The sequence below is a fragment of the Scaptodrosophila lebanonensis genome, unplaced genomic scaffold (assembly GCF_003285725.1).
Source record: "Scaptodrosophila lebanonensis strain 11010-0011.00,11010-0021.00 unplaced genomic scaffold, SlebRS2 tig00000053-arrow-pilon, whole genome shotgun sequence".
NCBI lineage: Eukaryota > Metazoa > Arthropoda > Insecta > Diptera > Drosophilidae > Scaptodrosophila > Scaptodrosophila lebanonensis.
The window spans coordinates 3,389,732-3,412,283 of record NW_022060548.1 but is presented as its reverse complement, the minus strand read 5'-3'; the positions used below and the strand labels follow the sequence as shown (position 1 = coordinate 3,412,283).

The window sequence follows — 22,552 nt, the reverse complement described above, 5'->3', positions numbered from 1 at the left end:
TTGGGCTTAAGTGGGGAAAACATTGAAAACTTGTTTGAATACGTTTACAATCTTGTTGATTTGTAAGTGAGCTTTATTTGTGAATTGCCGCACTTTCTTGCAGAATTCCCAGTGCTGTCAAACACTCGCAGATGGTTTCATCTAATATTTTAGTAATATTACATTAATTTCTTGTCTTGTGTTTTTTCTTGCTTTTTAGTTTTGTTATTTTTTATTTATTTCGAATTTAAAAATGTACACAATAATTTATATTATTTTATGAATATAAATTAAATAAAATCACAATTTATTTATTTATATCCTTGCTTGCATCAGAATTCTGTCTTCAAAAGCACGTTTTAAGAAAGATTTCGTATTGCATTTTATACCCCTTGGCAACATTAAGTATACGCAAGTTGGTCTCTAGTGTTGCTATTTTCCGTTTTCTTAAGTGAGCCTGGAGTTACCCAATCCTATATGTTCGATTGCTTCTTGTTCCTGGGCTCCATTTCCAGCTTCTGTAACCTGCAATTATGTCAACCTTTTTTGCATGGGCGGCTACCAAGCATTGCTTCCAGCTGTTGAGAACGCTCCAGGGGAGATCAGTTTCTTTTCGTGCTCCTTATTTTTGCTAGAGAGTCCCTCTATGTCCCGCTGGCTAATATTCCAGCGAACTTAAAATTTTCCCGGCAGTTAACTTTTCCACAACAAGCAGGGGCTCGCCAAGACATTTATGCTAATTATTAAGTTAATGAAATGCATATCTTTTGCAGTTTTCTTCAGCAACATTCACTTTAAAAACGCTCTAAATTGCAGCAATTCAAAGTTGTGAGGTCGACCACTCTTATATTGAAAAGCAAATTATTTAAATTACAAACTGTCCCCCAAGTTGCCATAAATCTGAAAGATCAACAACAACAATGCCACAGAATACATAAAACAAATTTGCAACAAAGTTTTGCAGACAAAAATTATTTCAGCATAATCTAAATTTCACATCTCCAGTCGCATCCTCTGGCCCAACTCACAACTCACACGTACCTAGCCACATCAAAGTTAAAGCCGACCGGGTGATGCACACACACAAAACTTTCAGGCCATAAAATCTAGTTTGAAGATGCCAAACGTGTGGCCGTAGCGACTTAGCAAACAAAACCACACCAAATAACTAGCGGCAACATTTTTTTGCCGCTTCCCTGTTTCACTAGAAACTGAAAAGCAAAATGTTTTTAAGCCTCCAACAACGGGCTGACAAACAGGGAAACAAACACCTGGTATCCCATAAACACAAACATGCACACAAATAGAAAGTTGTAGAGCCAAACATGACAACCAGATATGAAAAGTGGACGCTACGATCTGGGCAACTGACGGCTGTGCCGGGCTGTACTGTGCTGGAGAGTTATGAGAGAAGGCTCGGCCAACGAGCAACATGCGGTTAATAATTTGAAAACCGACCCCAGCGCATGGCATGGCACCAATGGAGCTTAAAAACTTGTCACTCACGTGCGTCCCATAGTGTTCCACGAACAGCACAGCATGACAAAGACACAGAGCCACGCGAAATGCACTTGGAAAAAGTTTTCAATTACTCTTCCTGAATACAAAAGTATTGCAAAAAATAACCAATTTATAGTTTAGAATATTGTAATGCAAATTAAAAATCCTATCAAACCTATGTTTTTTGGGTCTTGTTTATAAAGTTTTCAGTTCATAAATTTAACGACATTTGGAAGTATTTTTAGGACTCAAAATTCGGCTTTTCTCATTCAGAAAGGGATTATTTATTTTTGTGAATATATTCATGTTAAACATTTACTTCTCCCAGAAAGCTTAGCTGTTTGATTAACTGCTAATTAACTGCAGGATATTTACTCTATTGGGTGATAAAGGATCTTCATTGGCATATTTAAATTTAATATTACATTGGAAATGAATACAAGCTCTCAAATATATTATTTATTGAATAAACTTGGCTCAGTGTAGTCAGTATTTTTCCATCCATCCATCTATCGATCAAAGATATGCAAAACAAAAAACCTTTCAACTTATATTTCATATACTACAAGTAGAATTTTTTTTGAATACAAACTTATGCTCGGTGTAGTTAGTAAGCTGCCTATTCGGCTTATTGATGCCCAGCCTCTGCCTGTGTGTGTGCCCTGGCTAAAATTTCATGACTCGCTCGTTGCTCTAAATGCCAGCCGTTTAATCTTTTTCATGGCAATGGGGCATTTGCCGTTAGTCATTGCCGACAAGCTGTTTTGTCTGCTCACAAATACATACATATATGTATGCGTGTATGTATGTGTGTGTTAACGGCTATGTTGTAGATTGTTTTGTCAAAAATGTTTGCATGTTTTCGGGGGCCGGCATGTTGTTTTTGATTTAAGAACAGCTTTGCATATCATGTTTTTAATATCAATTTAAGGCCAGTCGCCTGACGGGCACATGCGCTCAAAAGCATTTGCATACTTTTAGGCGCCACAAATAGTCACACAAACATTCGGAAAATTGAATTTTCTAGAAGCCACCTCCGCCCTCCCCACCAAATGAAATTCAACAAAGCGAGAAAACGAGCGGCCAACAGATGTTGCCGTCGCCATCGCCATCGCAATCGCACTTATGAATAAATATTCGCATACTAATTTATTAACGTTTCCGTGTTTTTCCCACTCACTTATTTTGTATTGGTGCCACTCTGGCTCGTTTGTTCGTTGCAGGACCTACAATCGGAAATTGAAACCCATCGTGTTGTTTACGATCGTCTCGATGGCACCGGCCGCAAACTTTTGGGTTCGCTCACCTCACAAGAGGATGCGGTTATGCTGCAGAGGCGCCTGGATGAAATGAATCAACGTTGGAATAATTTAAAATCGAAAAGTATTGCAATCAGGTAAGTGCTTTTACCCGTTTTTTTTTTTTTTCATTTTCCTAGCCATGCCGAACTGCCTTTGTTACCTCAGCCTCTGTTGCTGCCGAAGCTGCTGCTGCTGTTGTTGTTGTTGTTGCAGTAGTTTCGATGTTACCGTCGATGATGCTTGATATTGAGAACGAACGAACGAATGCCTAACGTTTAAGTAGTTGTATGTAGTTGCAGGAAGTTTTTCTAGTTTATTTTTTTTCGTTCTGCTTAAACGGACGTATAGTTGAGAGTTTGCATAAAGTGGCTAATGGCAAGCTGTACACAAAACTCGGTCACGGGGCGTATGAATAATATCAAAGCAGGCACTATAAATGGAGGTGGAGTCCTGCGCTATATTTGCAATACAAGTATATTTGATTTGAAATACGTTTTGATATTAGTTGATATTTATATTGTAAAATCGCTTCAACTTTTTCCAAAACACAACAAAAATTATACTTGTATTGTAATATTTAAACTAACGTGCGACTTCACTAGACAAATGCTGCCAAAATAATTTGAAGGATAAAATAGGAAGTGATTATAGTGTATACACTTGTATTTCCTATTGTGTTTTAGCTTGACGTAGCAGATGAAATATGAGAAAACCACTTATTTTTTCATTTCTTATGAAAAGAAGCTACAAAATACATAAAAAGAAATAACAAATTATGTACGGATACAGTAAGAAATATTAAAAGAACCCTAACAGAATTGAATATAAGATTCTTAGGGAAATGATCTATTGGCCTATCCTGCAAAAACTATATGTAATTACTTCCAGCACTAGTATTATGAAAAAAATTAAAATTTCTTCATGCTTTAAAAACACAATTCGATCCTTATTTCAATTTAAAGTAAGTTCAAAAAGAAAGCACAATTTTATCAAAAAGTTATTTGACTTACTTCATTAATCAAAGATCCTCGCAATATTGATTTCTTTTGTTAAATACCCAGCAGCTATAAAATTCAATTATATATGCTCTAGATGTAAAAGAAAAGGAAGCATTTTTCAACTTACTGCATAAAAACTCATTACTTGCCAATATTTAATTATGCTGAGCGTAAATACGAGCTGCCTCCAACCATACAAGTACATCCCTCACATATGAACACGAGGCTTTTCTTTATAAATGAATTTTTCGTTTGGACAGCTCTTCTTTGCATTGAATTGGCTGCTTTTCCTTGAGCCCACGTTTTTTCTTTTTTTTTTTTTGTCTGTTATTAAATAGCCTTAAAGTGTTTTGGCCCGGCTCTTCAGGCCGGCTCAAAGGGCGCCTGGCAAGCTGACGCGTTAATTAAACCAAATTAAAGTCAAGTAGTGTGCCACTTGCCAGAGACAACGTCGCCGTTTGTTGGACAGGCACTAAGGGCGGGTGCGGGTTAAGAGACTTTGTGTTGATGAAAATGCGAAAATAACAGTACAAACAAGCAGAGCAGCCAGCCTGACAACAACAACAACAGAAACAACACTTTACGCCTGGTCGGGCAGAAAGCCATCTCTGTCCCTGTCTCTCTCTGTCTGCCCGTCAAACGGCGTTTGTGACAACGAGATGAAAATCAATAAAAACGAAACGCGTGAAAAGTGCCGGAAACACACAGCCCTCTACATAGATGAGTGGCCACATGGTGGATGGGGGGCACGGCAGGAGAGAGTAATGGGAACTTATCGCACTGTGTCACTGTGTTTCTCGCTGCACGCGCCATTGATGTGGCCAATGCTGAGTCTGTGGCGGTGGCTGATGGAGTCCAGCAGCTGCCAACAATATGATGAAATCGAGTGCAAACAAGCAACGCTGATGTGTTGTCCACATCGTCCGTGTCAGCATGGACGTCACTGTTGTAGTTGGTATTGTTGTTGTTGTGTTTGTAATTTCCACATTTCATAAATAAAGCACGCTGGCTTATACAAATATTGTTGTTTTTGCTGCTGTTGTAACCAACAAAGTCAAAGCCCGCTGTATGCCATGGGTTGAAATGAATAATGATGATGATGCTTGTGGAATCATGGTGATGGAAAGTACGTCGCTGCTGCTGTATGTTGAAAAACAAGCGGTGCCATTATAATGAATATCAATGCCAATTATGTCCGTAATTCAACGTGACGTTTACGTACTTTCAATTTGACCGCCAACGCAAAAAAGTAGGCAATGCTTTTTTCACATTCCCATTTCGACATTGGATGTTTTACATTATTTCAAGCATTTTTCAATTTGAGCGACCACTGTCATAATATTGACAAATGACACCTTAAGTGCCGCGAACAACGTAGATGTGAACAACAACTCAGCTCACGGCCGTGCAGCATCGGTATTATGTTGGTATTCGACTGTGATGAGTAATGATGGTTGGCAGCCGACTAGAGATGAAAACGGTGGGCAATATGCTCACGATATAGAAATGAAGGCTTAGCTTAATATACATCTATTTATCAAAATTATTTAGAATTGTCTTTGACTTTATGTTTAAAATTTTTTAATTCCAGTGCAACATTAATGTCGTACTTCGAAATTTATTTATGAATAGAGATTCTCACGATATAGAAATAATAGCTTGGCTTAACATACTCGTTCATTTTCTATTTATTATAAATACTTAGAATTATCGTTGGCTGAATGATTCTTCTACTTTTGTATATTTTTAATACAACTTTAAATTAGTTTAAGTTAAATCTTAAATTTGTCTAATTTATAGCCATTTCGGTATTTATTTATTTGTTTAAATAAAGCTAGCTTAAAATTTCAGGGCCTTCAGCTAACTAGGTATGTAGATTTTAACTTTTTAAAGAAGAAAAAACAATAGAAGGATACATATGTATGTCCTAGACTTTATGGGATGTGTTTGTAGCTTTTAAATATTTTAATTTGAGATTAGAGTAGTGTATCGATGGGTTTGTAATTATAGTGTTGGGGCTAATGTTTGGGAGAACAAATGATATATGTGGAAGGGCATGAGGTGAGGATGTGTTCAACGTTTATAACGTGTTATTGCAGGAAGGGCAGTATTTAGATAGAGGTTTGTCTGTCTAATGTGTGTGTTAGTGAGGTATTTGTTCTGTTCTTCATAGGAGGTTTCGCGGATGGTTATTGTTTAGGTCAGGGACATAAATTATTGGCAAGTTCGATATTTATTTTTCTCCATGCTCCTTAATTTCTTGACATTTCTTTGTGTGGTTTTTGCGAAGTTTTTAGTCAGTTTTACTTGGTTTTAGTTTAGTTCTTGATTTCTTAGGCAGTTAATATTTATTTGAATTTCACCTTTCAAGTGCCTCCATTTCACTTTCTGGTCATTGGTCCATCTCTAGTAAGTGCCCCCCAGCTGGCTTCTGTTGTCGCCTCTGGACACTTTCGACGCTTTTGTTTGCACTCTCAATGCCAATGCTTGCGCGATTTTTCTTTGTCAGTCAGCGCCGGCCGCTTCCTTTATTTATTCGCCCATTGTTGGCATTTTGGCATATTTCCGTTTGCCAAACTTGGCCGCTTCCGTTTTAGCCAGCAGCAGAGCCGCACTCGCTTACTTCTATTTGTGTTGCTATTGCACAGATTTTCTAGCTTATAAATTCCTATATAAAATATTTCCCCGGCTGTTGCAGCAGGGACACACTTGAAAACTTTCTGCGATTCCTACGCTGTGTTGTATTAGCCAAGCTTTTGCTTTGACTTTGGGTCATTTATGTGTAAAGTTTTTCTTTGGCTTTGAACTTTTGTGTTGTTCTTTTTTTTCGGCGATTGTGTGTGTGTGTGTGTGTGTGTGTGTGTGTGTGTGTGTGTTTATCGTGAAACTTTGAACTGTGTCGTTTGTCTTTTGTTGAGCGGCGGCTACAGGTGTGTGAGCGGGCACATGGCTTGTCGGGTTGATTGCCGTGAAGATTGATGAACCCGCTTGATATGATGCTGCTCTGTTTGTTTTTCTTGGCTTGGCGGATGGCGATGTCATGTTTGGTTAGCTCTAGATTGCATTTGGGCGGATTGTTTGGTTAGGATTTTGGGAATATCTTTTACGTATTTTGCAAAAGTTTGGTGAATTAATGTGAAATTTTCCCATGTGGTGGATAGCTTTTGGCAGCACGCTTAGATGTGAGCTATTCCTATAATAAACATCGTATTAAAGGTTTCTTCAAAAAAAAAAAATACATTATTGTATAAACTATTCGCTTTAGGAAGTCTGAAGCTCTGTCCTAAACTAAGCCTTGAAAATTTATTTGGCAGACGCCATACAGACATTTCTGCGTAGCCATTTTCGCTTGATTGTCCGTTTGTTAGTCTATATTAAAGCATAGAATTGCGTAGTCGTAGCAGGTTTATTATATAGCATCATTATTTTGTATTCCTGCCATACGAAGGGTGGGTTCTATAGCGGAGGGTGTTATCAACGTTTGTACTATATGTATTATTCGAGTATATTCCGAAATTTTTGAACTTCGTTTATAGCAGCTATAGAAACAATTTGCTTTTTATATAATGTCTATATATTATTTTATTTATATTATATTTTTCATTAGATATAGCATATTAGTACATTACATTTATTTAATTGACTGCATTATTATAAAAGTATATTAATGTTTTAAGTCAAAGCTCTTTAAGCAAATAGAATTTTTAAATCAATATTAACTTATTGTTATTTTAATTTTTATTTTTTTTGCTGCAGTTGTGGAAAACTTAGTTTTGTTTACATTTGTGCATTGTTATCAGTTTTAGTTACAATTTTTTTTGGAATGGATTTCCAACGATTTCGGGTTACTATATTCTACTTCCATTTCTGAAGTTTACCGTCTTAGCTTTCATTTAATGTTCCCTACTTTAACCTCATTTTCTTCACATTTGTTCACCCCTTTGGTGCTGTCAAAAATTCTGCTGTGTTTTATTGTAAAATTGTTCATGCTCCAAAGTCTGTTATTAAACTAAATTATATTAAAAGGTCACGCTCATGCTTTATAATGAGTCGTCTTACACATATATTTAGGGAAACATCTTATTTAGAAAACTTTACTTAAGTCCCTTTATTTCTTCTAAAACTCTATACTTTTCTCCTGCTTGTCATTTGCAGTCGTATCCCCTCACTAATTGTCTTTGTCAGTCAGCTCCAGAAGTTGGCACATTAAAATCCGACCATGCATTACCATGAGCTCAGGAAAAGAGGAGAAAAACTTTAGTGAGAATGGAAATGCGAAAAATATTTAATATAACTTATTTCCCAGCGTATTTCCCGCCGCAAGTTATTTCTTTTATTATATGCATGAAAACACTGATAGAAAGAGAACGAGAGGGACAGCCGAGAAATTGAAAGCGCTGGAAGTGAGCAGCGTAACCCACATCTACATTTTGTGGATTCCCCTTTATGTCTACACCCACCCACCCGCGGCTCTGGGGCAGCCTCAATTACATACCCTGCCATTGCCATGCCTTTAATTACAAACGAACGCAAACAGCCGAAAAGCAAAAGAAAAAATATAATAATAAAGGAAACGAGCAAAGAATTTCGCCAAAGATAAACAGACAAAAGCACAATGCGACAAAGGCGACCAAGAGACAGACAGATGGTGGGACGGCGGACTATTGTTGGTTACCGGCGCAAGATTTTTCAGATTTCTTTTCCTGTAATAATAGAAGAAGAACGAAAAATATGCCCGAGATATGGCTACAAGTGTTGGACGGGAGGTGGGGGTGGGGGCTGGCGCGGCCAAATTAAATTGCAGCGCATTTCACAATTATGGCGACAGCTGAAATTTAGCATAGACGACAGACACTTGGGCCTGAGCTCCTGTCCTACTCCGCGGCCCGGCCCGGCCCGCCCTGTCCCGTCCCATCTGCCACATCATCGTCCTCTTTATCGTCGTTCCTTCCCATTGTGATGCCCTCTGGCACAGCGTGCTTAATAGACAGGCTGGAGGATCTCTTTGGGTTTGGGATTGTCAGCATCCTCGTCGTAGACAAATTGTCACTGACATTTTGCGGTCGTTGCATGGCCTGATAATCAACACAAGTTGGCCTCAGCTCCGCTAAAGTGCAAATTAAATTTAACACTCCTATTACATTTTTTTTAAATCCTGTTCATGGCGGACAATATTCTCAAACGTTGCCCGCTAATAAAAAATAAAAGCGTCTAGAAAGTTTGTTCATGCTGATTTTCTTGTTTGTTATTGCAGGAATCGTTTGGAATCAAATTCGGAACATTGGAACGCGTTGCTTTTGTCCTTGCGCGAGCTAACCGAATGGGTCATACGCAAGGATACGGAACTGAGCACCTTGGGTCTGGGACCAGTGCGTGGCGATGCGGCCAGTTTGCAAAAACAGTTGGTAAGTACAGCATAATTGGCCAAGTTGGAGAGGAGGACAATTGCACTTGGAGAAAAAATTGTATCAATTAATTGGTAGTCCCTATTGAAAATTATTTTATATTTTGTAATGAAGAGAAATTTGAAATCGTTATATGTTTTGCTGATTTTAATTTAATGATAAAAATTGCACGATTTTTGGCCGTTATTTATAAAACATTTGGACAAAAGCTTTAATTGAAATAAGCAATCAAATTTATTGAAACAAACAGTCTTCAAAAATGCTACACAAAACACATTGCCTTCTATTCTATATTTAACCAATTTTATAAGTGTTCGCTGTAATAAATGTTCTCAGTGTACTGTTCAAATCTGTGCCAACGACACACTCTTAACCTTTTCTTTGTCCTTATGCCCCAAAATTCATTTGTGTTGTCATGCCCAGAGCGCCAGCAAATGAAGAAAGGCACTGCACCTCAATTTGTGTGGTCCACCTAATTGTGTGGAAAGAAGAACACACATACACACACACACACACAAGCACTCACTTACACACATCTAAGTGTAGCATAATTTTAGGCGTTGCCTGTTTCAGTGCCATTTTCTTTTGGCACAATTTGCAAATTGTTTGCGAGTGTCAGCCCTTTTCCAGAAGGGAACTTTTATGTTCCATAAAGTGAGTGCCAAAGCGTTTCTTGCTGTATGCCTCAGCAATGCACTAAACAGGTCAGTGGGTTAAATAGTCACAGTAACAGCTTAAACAAATATTTAGGGCAGTAATTTAAGTGTTGCTTTTTAATGGAATTAGCAGTTTATTTACCAAATCATTATTTTAATTACAACTAAGCTGCTGCACATAATTCAAACATATTTGTCCCAAGTACGTTTCAGAGCCAGTTAAGCCCATGCAAATATTTGGTGATGTGCAGAGCAAACATTTTAATGAACATTGATGGGCTTCGACTATTTTAATTCATGAAATGTAGCTTTGATAACAAATTTGTATTAATTTGTGCATAGTTGCAAATAAAAGGTGTGTGTGCTTAGACTTATTTTTACAAATTAGCGTTAAAGCTTAATAAAAGCTTAAGATTCGAAATGTGATCCATACTCGAAAAAAGTGGTCGCCTTTCATGTTTCTGTGTAAACAGCAGCATATCTTTAGTAAGAATTAAGACCAACAATTGAATTAGATTCTGAGTTTCTTTAAGAGACAAGCATTTTTTCTGTATAAACAACATTTGATGACTCTGCTAAAAATATATTCTAGAGTTAGTAAAAGGTTCAGCTTTGGAATGCAGCTCACCCACCCTTTTGTAATTAACACCAAGAAGTTGCAAAACTAAGTCTGAGTGTGTGATTTAAATGCTTTCGTATATTAAAAAGGATTTCAAATAAAGTGTCGCTCGAATATCAAACCTTTTTTTGTACAAGTATAATAAAAACTTTTTGTAAATTGTAATTATCTAGACATTATTGAAGCTGGCATTTATAATTTATTTACTCCTTCACAAGAGCTTGCCAACATCATATTTATTGGCCTGCAACGGTCTAAACAACCTTACTGCATTAATTAAGAGCCACAAACTACAGTTGGGCAGCTCGTTCGTGAGCAGCATATGAGCATACAAAATTTGTGGAGAAGCCTCTAAGTGTTTGCCTCCTCTTCTATGGCAGCACTAGCACCCATATCAAATGGTTTAATATCCATATCCACATTAGTTTACTTTATTTGCGAGCACCGCCTTCAAGGGGCCATATCTCTAGGCAGACGGACGGATGGATGGCCGGCCGGCCGGCGATTCCATTGAACAAACTGCCCAGCTAACTGGACCCTCTACTGTCGACTGTTTTTCCCCGCTACTAGATCTAGTGGTCCTTAGAATTCTTAAATAATTGTTAAATGATGCTTGTTACGTCAAAAACATGCACTAGCACTCTCACACACACACACACACACACACACACTGACTAGCACACTCGCACGCCCACTTACACACTCATACATATGTATGTAGGTATGTTTGGTACTCGCGCGCCGGAAATCACTTAAGGGTTTGTTAAGGAAGAAGGAAAGAAAAAAGATGCCAAGATGCGAGGCAGGCGCAGCAACCAAAAATGGAAAAACACTGTCTAACACAGCATGGGCCACTCGAAATTCACTTACCCCTAACACACACTCATGCACACACACACACACACTCACACCAACAAAACACCAACACCCACACACTTCAGCACCACCCGTGGTCGTTGGCGATGAAAAAATGAGGCAACTTTCACCCCCAGTCCTGTAAATCTATTGCCAGCCACTAAGTTACGGTCTGCCGGACATTTACATTTCGGTTTGAAGATTTCTCTCCTCTTTTTTTCCGGCCAAATTGTGGACGCTGAGCACACTAAATGGTCCGAAGGCCCTTGGCTGTTTTGGCTCAACATACAAAGCATACACAAACACACCGCCTTACATATTTGAGTTGGTATCGAGGCAATAGCATATCGCTCGCTTTTTTTATATTGTTGCATTTTTATTTCTACACTAAATGCATTAAATGCGAAATTTATTGCAACGCGCATTCGACTCTTGACTATTTTATGATATTTTATGGAGCCCGAGGCCGGCGACGTCTACCACTTGACCACTTGAATTGCTTGACCGGCCACTCGCGCATTGTTGCTGCCACGAATACATAGTATATAGTACTATAGTGTATATGAATGTGGGTATGTGTCTTTGTGTAGCAGTTGGTTGGTTTATTATTGTTGTTATTGCCGCCTCGTACTTTTGGGCTATTTTAGTTTATGACGTTCGTTGCACAGAAATAACCTTTTGAGTTTGTTTTGTGGAGCCGCCGCAAGGAAACTATTTTATATATCATACTTTTTCTTTTCTCTATATATTTATGGCTGCTTCATTTTCAAATAAATAAATCTCTTTAGCGCTGACTGCATTTTACTCGCGGTACCCCTCTCTCCGCCCAACTTGCCTCTTCTTTTATCCTTGTTATTCATCATGACTTTTCGTTCTTTTTTGTGTTGCAGGACGATCATAAAGCTTTTCGCCGTCAATTGGAAGATAAACGCCCAATTGTTGAGAGCAATTTAACGAGCGGTCGTCAGTATATAGCCAGCGAGGCGCCCGTTTCGGATGCCAGCGATACGGAGGGTAAGTTTAATCGAAATTGTAAGTCAGCCATAAAAGTTGACACTATAAATCAAGCATAAATACAGCAGCATTTAAGTTGAAGCTCAGCAGCATCGATAGAAGCTAAAGATATATAATACTGATCTGTAATCACCTGGAAATAAATTTCAAATGTTTTTTGCTTAAAAAATATTAAGAACTTCATGTGATGAAACGTGCTCATTTGGTCTGATTAAATGAGTTGAGGCTTATATTTAAATAGAGCCTAGTTCCAGGATGCCCCCCGACACCTACACTTGTGATCACAACAGCGGCACTTGCCCAGCCCAGCATTGCAGGATAGTGTTTGCTTCGTATTTTTAACAGGTGTAGAATCTAGCCTTCTTTCACTTAAAAGCACCACTCTGATGTTATAGTTATGCCTTCATTTTAATATCGTGCCGCTATAGAAAAATATTATACGGTAATCCTTCCTTAAAATCCTTAAAACAAATACCATTGACCATATTAGAGCCGCAATCATCATCGAAGAAGCATGAGATCAAAGTCAAGAGTTCTTGGGAAAGATCTTAAATAAAGAATAGAATGAACAAAATACAAAATATTGCTGCTGTGGCAAGCATATGCGGATACATATTTAAAGCCTTTGATTTGAAGACCTCTTACTAAAAACATAAAAAATCATCAATTGATCTATTTTTTGGTTATATTCTTTAAAAAACTCTAAACAAAGCTCGAACTATTAATTACAAACCAATTAATTATTAATTAGGTATGGATTAGTTTTATAGATTTTCTTACTATTGGAATTTATATAATAATATATAATAATATAATTTATATTTTATAGGAATATTCGTATTCAGTAAAATTATATATCTTATCCATCTTATTATGACATCGTTAGCTTTGCAGATTTAGTGGCTGTCCAAGCCCAGTAGGAAGATTTTTTGTGAACTGAGTACTGCGCATTAGTTAAGAACTCTAAACTTTCGCAATACTAATTTTTAAATTTTGGTTTTTTAAAGAATCTAATCAGCAAAAGTGTTTTTTGCATATTAATTAATATTTTCAAAATTCAAGACTTGATTCAAGTTTAAAGAATTGTTTAGAGATGTGATTTTGGTATCGCTGGAACGTACTAGCCCCAATTATATATTTTAAATTAAACAGGAAATCCTAATAAATGTTAATAATACCTATATTATAAGAAAAAAACAAAAACAAATACAGGTATAAAAACATATACCTGTTTGTTTTATTTATTTTTAGAATAAGCTTAGACGCAAGCTTCTAATATTATTGATTGGCTTTCACATTCGTTCAATTTGTTTGCTGTACATGATTGCTTTTATAAGCCAATCAATCAGGTAGCCTTTGCTGCTTGTGTAAGCATTCAACAATTAGAGCGTACTAAACACCCCATAGCCAATTTAAAAGAATTTGTGTGCACTTAAATGCCAAGAGCACAAACAACAAGCAAACAACAAACAGCAAGCAAACAAATGAAAAAATAGAAATAAAAACAAATCAAAGATCCCAGCAGCACACGCACAAAACAAACTCGCTGTAAGGATTCGCTTGAACTATGCAACCAAAAAGCTCAACAATCCACACAGCACACAGCACACACACACACACACACACAGCACACACTCACCCACGCAAAAATACACACACACGCAGACACTAACTCATTCATTCACAGCTAAAGCGGTGGCTGGTACGTGAGCGCTGTTGAAAAGCCGTTAGTTTCGCCTAAAAGTAGACAACTGTTGTGCAAGGCTTAAGCCCCCAGCCGCCTTGCCAATTGATTTCGAGGCCCCAAAAGGCACGACACCCAATTTTGGCCATCGTACACTTTTAATGCCGCCTCTTCCTTTTTTCAGATCGTTTCGGTTTAGTTTTATTTTTGTGTAAGCTGTATTTAACAATTTACCAAATGGATGTCTATCTATGTGTGTGTGTGTGTATGTTTCGAGCTCACAATAGAGACGGCCACAGGAACAGCCACCCTAGTGGTTGCCACAGCTACAGTTACAGCCACTGGCAAAAGGCGTCAACGATAATTGCGGCCAAAGCAATTAGTGCGATTAGTGCGCTATTAGTGCCAGTCTGGCATCATTGTGTGTGTGTGTGTGTCTGTATATGTATGTGTGTATATATTCACTGTTAGCTGGTTTTATCTAACATTTGATTTTAGCCATTGATGTTTATTTTGTGGCTCAACATTTGTTGGCTGTCTGTATCTGTGTGTGCCCGAGTGTGTGTGTGTGTGAGTTTGTAAGTTTTCATTGCATTTCCGTGGCAAACAACCAACAGGGCTGTATTAATTTTTATGATTATTGCAATTAAATATTAGAGCATCGTTGGTTTTATAGCACGAACTAATTATTTCATTTGTTCGCTTTTTTCTGTGGTCTTTGTGGTTTGACACATGCTGTTGCGATTAATTGAATTTTTTAGCAATTGAAAAGTTTTCCAATGAGAATTGTTTTAATGATTCAACTAATTCCATATTAAATACTCACTGTAGTGACAACTAAAGCATATAAAAAATTGTAGAAATGGCAAGAAATTGTAGTTTTCTTCGTACATCTTCAAGCTCGTCTCATTTATATTGCTAATTATATTATAACTTTTAACGGAAAATGTTGTAATTATTTCTTAAATTAAGTTTAGAAATTATTTCAAAACAGTGCAAATTTCAAAAAGGAAATATCTAGGTGAATATCTCTGGCAACGCAAAAGAAGAAATCATTACCCAAAATCTGTCTGTGGATAATAGGCCTTTAATATGCTGATATGTGCTTTTGATATTCAATTGAGGTTCCTAAAATCGTTTTTGTGGACAAATTGAAATGTTAAAAACAAATTAATTTAGTATATCTTTTACTATTTACTAAATATTTATTCTCAGCTCAGCCATAACAATAAGTTTTTTGTTTTATGGAAATTATTTTGTAAAAGTTGTTCTTGCAAAGAAAAATAATTAAATTAATTTCAAAATCATTTTATATTGTTATAAAAATAACGTATCTTAGCTTTTAGTTTGAATTTGAAATTCCCCTTTATTGCCTTCGGGTTTTAAATCATTTCTTAACTGTGTATAGGCTTTTGAGTTTCCTTTTGCAATACTGTCGTCCTCCTCGCTTTTTACTCTATAGTATAAAGCTTCTTCAAATCTTAATAAACATAACTTTACATCAAATCATTGCACATATTCCAGAAGATGTGACTTTCCTTCTTTTTTAAGCATAGAGATTAGAGATTATTGAACAAGGACTATCAGACTTTATTCCTGACAACAATTTTGGAATCTGTATTGGCGGTGTTTCAATATACGAACTCAAGCTCTCGTTTCCCATACTGATTTATTTATAATTTAGAGAATAAGATTGACATTTTACGACATGCCTTGATTGATTGATTGATAAATCTTATTTATCTTTACTAATTGCTTTATTATACATACATAAATAGCAACTAATTCGCAATTTAGCTTCATTTTTTAATGTTTCTGATTTTAATTTGATAAATGTGTTTTTGTATGCATCTTCCCTTCCCTAAAATAGTTTAAATAATTTGTTTTTTGGTATGCTTGCTAAGCAATTCAGATTTCGTCACTATGTTGTGGAACATAATTTTATTCAAAAGGGGTGCCTATATTTCTTAAGGTGCACCATTTTGTTTATCATACCTCTAGTTGGCATATAATAGAATTTATTTACGGACAACAATTTTATGCATTTTTATTGATTATGTTTCAATTTTTTAGATCAGAGATTTTTATTTATTAGGTATTTCTCGAACTAAGTAACTAAACTAAGATTATTCGCTGCTTATTTTGACTAATAATTCGCACTACTTGTCGTTGCTTCAGTTTCGTAAATTTATTTATGTGAAGACACTATTTTCGTAAACTTGAACTGTAGAGCTTTAAAATTAAACTTGTGTTTGTTTTGAAGTTGTACTTTTATTTTCTTCGAATATTTTACGCATTGGTAACTATTCTACACTCTCTCGCACTCTCCCGATTGATTTCCACACGAACTCACAAATAACAAATTTCATCTGTGACGAAATTAAATTTCACTAAAAAGTCAGTCCTCTTGGTCCAACTTATGCCCTGCCCCGCTGTCTCTGTGAAAGAAAAAGTCGCATAAAATATTGAAATCCATGCGAAACGAAAAGTTGAACAACTGTCTGTCAGCTCTTTTCAGCGAGTCTGTCAGTCAGTCAGTCCCGCAGTCATTCCGTCATGCAGTGGAGCGAGCAAAAAGTAGAAAACAACGACACGATAAACTCAATCTTTAAATTGAATTTGAATGTTACAGCAACACCAACATCAACACCAACAACAACTGCCCGCGAAACTTGTCGCTGGCAAAGAATTTAACTCGATATTTGCTTAGCGTCATATTACCAGCTGTCCACAGACGTAACAGCGGGTCCTAAAAGTTGTTCACTCACTGTCTGTTGGACTGTCTGCCTGTCTGCCTGACTGCCTGACTGACTAGCTGGCTGTTCGTCTCCGTCCGTGCATTAAATTAAATTCAGATTTGCTCAACTTTATCCTGATGCTCGTATCGAAGTTGCCGGCATCCGACTTTCGTGCATGTTTGTATTGGCTTTGCTGTTGTCGTACTTTTTCGTGTCACTGTGCCATCTAACTGCCCGTTGCGCTCGCTTGCCTTTCTAGCTGCCACTTGTCACTCTCTTACCCATACTATCGTCCCCTTCTTCCTATTCATCCTTGGGACAGGACTGTGTGTAGCTTCGTCTTGGGCTGCCACCACATGCGCATCAGTTTGTCTTTCAAATTTCATGACATTTTTCTTGTATATTGGTTGCTGGTTAGCTTTGGTTTTTCCTCTTGCCAATGCTTATTTTACTAAGCGATGGGAAAAATGGCTTTTCGAATGTTTGGCTTCGCATCGTATGGGTTGTACATTTTTTCCCCCCCTTTCCGTTTCAGTCCTTTGTTATTCGTCTCTTCACTTTTTTGTGGCCACTCACAAGCCACTGAAATATTCAAAAGTGACTTAAAACAGCTACAGTTAATCCGCAAAGTGTATGCTTTTTGTTGAGCCCTAATACCCCGTCCAAGCAGGGCAGAATAAAAGAAAATATTTTTATGATACTACTGCTTTTCACGTTAACAATTATACACTTAAAGAAAGAAGATATGCAAATTAGTAATACTATCGTCGAAAAATTAAGCATTACAGATTGACAATGCTTTTCTTTTTCATTTTTCAAACAAAAATAGAGCGCATTTAATTAATATTTCATTAAAATTAATTAATTAATTAAAATTTCATCGAAATGGAATAGTAAGATAATCAGGTCTATATATATTCAAATGCATAATTTCTTCCTTTCTCTTCACAGTTCTTTTACAATTGTCAGACAGACTCATTCGTACATGTAATAGATTTCAATTATTTTAAATATAATTAATAATTAACTGTGTATTTAATATTTTGAGATAAAACAGATCCGATTTAGTCAATGATGTCGGCATAGACGAAGATTTAATCTCAATCAGCAGATCATTATGAGGCTTGGCTACTCATCGTTCATCAGACCTTTTAGTGTAATTTTTCCGACTGACGATTTATACTTTCCTTTCATCTTACAACTCCTCAGTACATTTTGTGGACCAAATACTTGTACGTTTGTGTTTGGTTCTGCAATAAAATATATTCAAGTTACACCAAGCATTAAAATGCATTAAATATCAATGTAAATATTTGGGGCTATTCAACTCAATTGAACGGATTTTGTCTTAACATAGAGTTTTAAAATTACCATTAATTCCCACAATAAAGTAATGAAAAATTGTATATTTAGAATTCGGGGCCCCTAAGATACAAATCAACACAGCATTTCCGGAAACATCTGTGTTTTTACGAAATAGAGTTTAGAATTCGGTTTAGATTGCAACGGAAAATGAAATACAGATGTTTGGAATTGAAAATTCTCAAGCACGGATTTTAAAAGTCACTTCATCGATCTCTCAACACTGCTTAGTGCCATATTTTCAATTGCTCTGCACGGGTAATGGAATAAAAACCGAAACTAATGTAAATGAAGATATTTTAAAAACAATTCTTTTGTTAGATGACTCCCAATACAATATTCAATGCAGTGGCATTAAATTGATGTTTCCTGATTCAATTGCCTCCTTTAATCACTCCCTCACCACTGCCCGGCTATTAAATCACTTTGCAATTCCTCATCAGCTACATGAGGGACCGCTCCTTTGTTCTTCAGCTGTTCGCTCACTCATCCATTACATCCGCAACAGCAATTTATATTCAAATATTTACTCGACACTTACACAACGTGCAATTATTTTATTGCAAATTTAATCACTGCGTGCAATCAGAGTAATCAGAGCTGGCACATCGACGCCACTGCTCATCAGCATAATCATCGTGGCTCCTGTTTTAGCCAACAATTATGGTGTAGGTGTGTGGGGGGGGAGGGGATCGGGTCTGGCATTAAAAGTCATAATATCATTTCTAATTCATAAACTTGGCTGGGAACAGAACGTGCCCGGGCATTGAGCCTTCAAATTGTGCGCGGCAATTGTGTTTTTCCTTTTTTTTTTCGTGCATTACACATTTGCCTGCCAGTCTGTCTGCCGATTTTACTGATTTTTGTTTTTGCTGTCAATTTTCTACTCCCTCTTACAGCCGCCCATGATTCAGACTCCCGTTACTTGTCGGCTGAGGAGCAAAGCCGGGAGCTGGCACGCAGCATACGGCGCGAGGTGGCAAAACTTTCGGAGCAATGGAACAATCTAATCGATAGATCTGACAATTGGAAGCATCGTTTGGACGAATACATGACGGTAAGTCTGCCTGACTCTTCCTTTCTACATTCGTCCGACTGTCAGTCTGGCTGCCTGTCCGCCTGTCTGCCTTTCCGTCCTCCTGACACGCTGCTACACATAAAAGTTACATTTTCATAATTTTCTTATGACTTGAATGTGCCGTTTTCCTTTTCGTGTCTCTCTTTTTTTTTTTTGTTTTTGCCAAACTCATGATTGGACCCAACTGAAATGTGAATTGAGTCATTGGGGCGCACGCCGGCGTGACTTTTCGGGGCATAATTTTTATAGCTCGCAATTTGTTTTTAAGTTAAGTTGAGTTCCGAGCACGAAACGCGAGCAACTTTTCGGTGCAATTATTTGCGACGCCCTCAACTTTTGAAGCAGCAATTTAAAAAGCAATTTACGTATATTTGTAATTCAATTTTCTGTTCGACACAACCAAATCAATTTGACTTCTTAGGCTTAAAGAATTTAAATTCGAACAATTCGTTTTCTCCTTTTAAGAATGTCTTAGAGAGACATACTTGTATTTGCAGAAAAAGTATCGTTTTAGTATCGCTCTTAGTATATAATCAAAGAAAATAGTTTGAAATCTCTAAATATTCCAAACGTCTTACTTAGTGACGGTCACACTCGCAAATAATTTTCGTGTAAGTTAAGCGTATTTTAAAAGTAAACCGAAACATACTTTGTTGCAACAGAAAGCAATATTTGAGTATAGAATTTTTCTGGTTTCAAGTCAAAAAACATAATTTTCTTGACACGAGTATACTTGTAACATTCCATAGACTTGCGTGCGAATGATATGCTTGTGTGACCGTAGCTGTAGGATTTGATGAGTTTATACCTACAATTAGAAAAGTCTATAGTAACTATAGGCTAAGTTTTTCCCCTGAAGCAATTCTCAAGAGCTGCAAACAGAAGATTAATTATCTTCGTTTATTTTTATCTGTATACAAGTATTTATATACGAGTTTCTGGTCGCCTGCTTTTTCAATGATACCTGCTCTAAATAATTTATCGATAATTTATTAAGCTAGAGTGCCAAGTAGCAATCGAAATTATTAATATTTATGTATTTAAAATTTAATAACTGTCCAGATCTTAAATAAATATTCTAGATTTTTAAAAATATATTTCTAAAATTATTGCAACTATCACAAAATTTATCATTTTAATGTTATTTCATTGATCAGCCACTCGGCGAATGATTGAATAGTGGTAGGAAGGTTTATATTCTTAGATTCTCTGACAAAAGCATCGATATTATATGGAGAAAATATAGGAATTATGTTATGTTATATTAGTACTTATAGCAACCACATTCAGGTATAGACAAGTATCTGTGTACAATGTACAGTTCTAAAAAACATAAAATTTTGTGATGATCCTCGATAACGAGTTATCGAACATGCAGTTCCAACAAGCTTTGTAACAGTTATTTATTCTAAACACAGACTAGCCTGATTTACAACTTATAGGTTTCTAAATCAGAGCAGTCTTTCTTAGTTAGTTGTTTAGAAAATGTACATTGTATATTGTATGTATATTGAATCATCACATCAGCAAAAAGTTATACATAAATATGTTTTCTATGCTTTGATTTTATCATGAAAATTCTTATATTCTTTATTCAATTACATTTAAATAAACACATAAAAAAGCAAACAACAGGGATGAAAGAAAAACAACAACAATTTTCAATTCACAACATACAGAGAAGCGGCTGCTTCTGTTATCCTACATTGAGAAAAAGCTACAGCAAAGGGCTTTGATTCGGTTCTGTTATGGCCAATAAATGCAAGTGTGTTTTTTACGGCTACCCCTGCCCCTAACTGCGATTGGATTTATAAAGACAACAACAAGAACATTTTGCCACAAATGTGACAGCATAAGGGAAGCTCAACTCGTTACTCAGACCCAGCGCGAATTTGATGAAAACACTCACACATACAAAGTTGCCGCATAAAAATGTCACAGCGCTTGCAGACAATGGCAAATGCTATATATATACACACACATACATATATACACGATGTGGGCGTGGCCAGGGGCATTCCAAGCTCTCGCATACGTACAATGTATAAAATATCAAAGCGCATAAAATGCACATATTGTATGCGTTGTCTGTATGTGCTTCTTTTAGGCAACGCAAAGCAAAAAAATCTGAAGGAAAATCAATACAAAAACGATACATGCTGAGAGAAATGACAAAAGGCAATGCCATAAAACGAAGAAATATGCAGACGGACAGACATCTGTACGGACAAACACAAAGTGTTGCTGACTTGGCGAGGGGAGGTCGCAGATCAGGCAATAGAAAAATATTTGCAACAAAGTACGCATAAGTGCGCATAAATAGGACCACTGATGGTTTTAGAGTGTGGTCTGCTGAAGAAGGGGACAAACAACAAATCAATTCACTGCTCCAAGATGTGTGTCAATATATAAATAAATAGTAATATAATAGATTTGGTAATCTCTAATCTTTTACAAAGCGATCGTACATACAAAGTGTTGCCATTAATGAAACATTCAAAATTATGGATTTGAATCGTATTCAAAATTTAAAAAGATGAAGCATTAAAATAAAAAAATATTCAAAGAAAATCTACTTAAATAAATAAATAAATCAAAAAGATAAATTTATAAAGTCAAAAATATTATTTGAGGTTTGTCATTAAAAAACAATTAATAAATATTGAAACGGCATCAAAAATGGAAAAGCTATTAAGAAAGACGTTATAATATAGGAAAAAGCAAACAAGTATTATAGTATGTGTAGAAAGTAGTGTAGTATTTGAAATATGTACAAAAGAAATAATACTGAAAAGTTGATCGTCTCCCAATTAGGCATCGGTATTAGTCAGAAATTAATATCACATTGAGATGATATTGTACTATATATCCAGTTTGAATATCAAAAAGGTTTAAAGTAATATCTCGTATTACTTTTAAAAGACATTATTCAAATATCGATAAATAATCATTATCATTATAATCGATTATATGAAAGTATTGAATTGACATCATATAAATTATCGATTTGGGTAATTGATAATTGGCATCAGAGTTCTATTATTCCATACTCATATACATTAGATATTTCAATATGTATGTAAAAATAAAATTTCGAATGTATCAAATAATTAATGTTATTATAGTATTCTACACTCATCAAATATATTAATATTAATATATTAGAAAGTAGTAGTTGTCCTTAAAAATCAAGGATTGAAAACGTATCGATATATCGTATCGACATCCACCCAGGAATTTATATTATTTTTCAATTTTGTTTAGATTTACGTTAAAATATTAAAACCATTCCATACTCCCTAGCATAAATTGTATTCTAAGAAAAAGTATGCATGGCAAATGCTTCAGCATCTAAGCGGCATG

At 36.2% G+C, this 22,552-nt stretch overlaps 1 protein-coding gene across 16 annotated transcripts in view; it reads left to right on the top strand.

Annotated features, from left to right (window-relative positions):
- LOC115623747 (dystrophin) overlaps positions 1–22,552 on the top strand; it is a 265,277-nt gene that overhangs the window by 180,131 nt on the left and 62,594 nt on the right. For all 16 annotated transcript variants that reach the window (XM_030518281.1, XM_030518280.1, XM_030518271.1 and 13 more), the window contains 4 exons: positions 2,703–2,875; positions 9,033–9,183; positions 12,204–12,327; positions 19,011–19,168. In XM_030518281.1, coding sequence (XP_030374141.1) covers positions 2,703–2,875; positions 9,033–9,183; positions 12,204–12,327; positions 19,011–19,168 — 606 coding nt within the window. The remainder of the gene's footprint in view (positions 1–2,702; positions 2,876–9,032; positions 9,184–12,203; positions 12,328–19,010; positions 19,169–22,552) is intronic.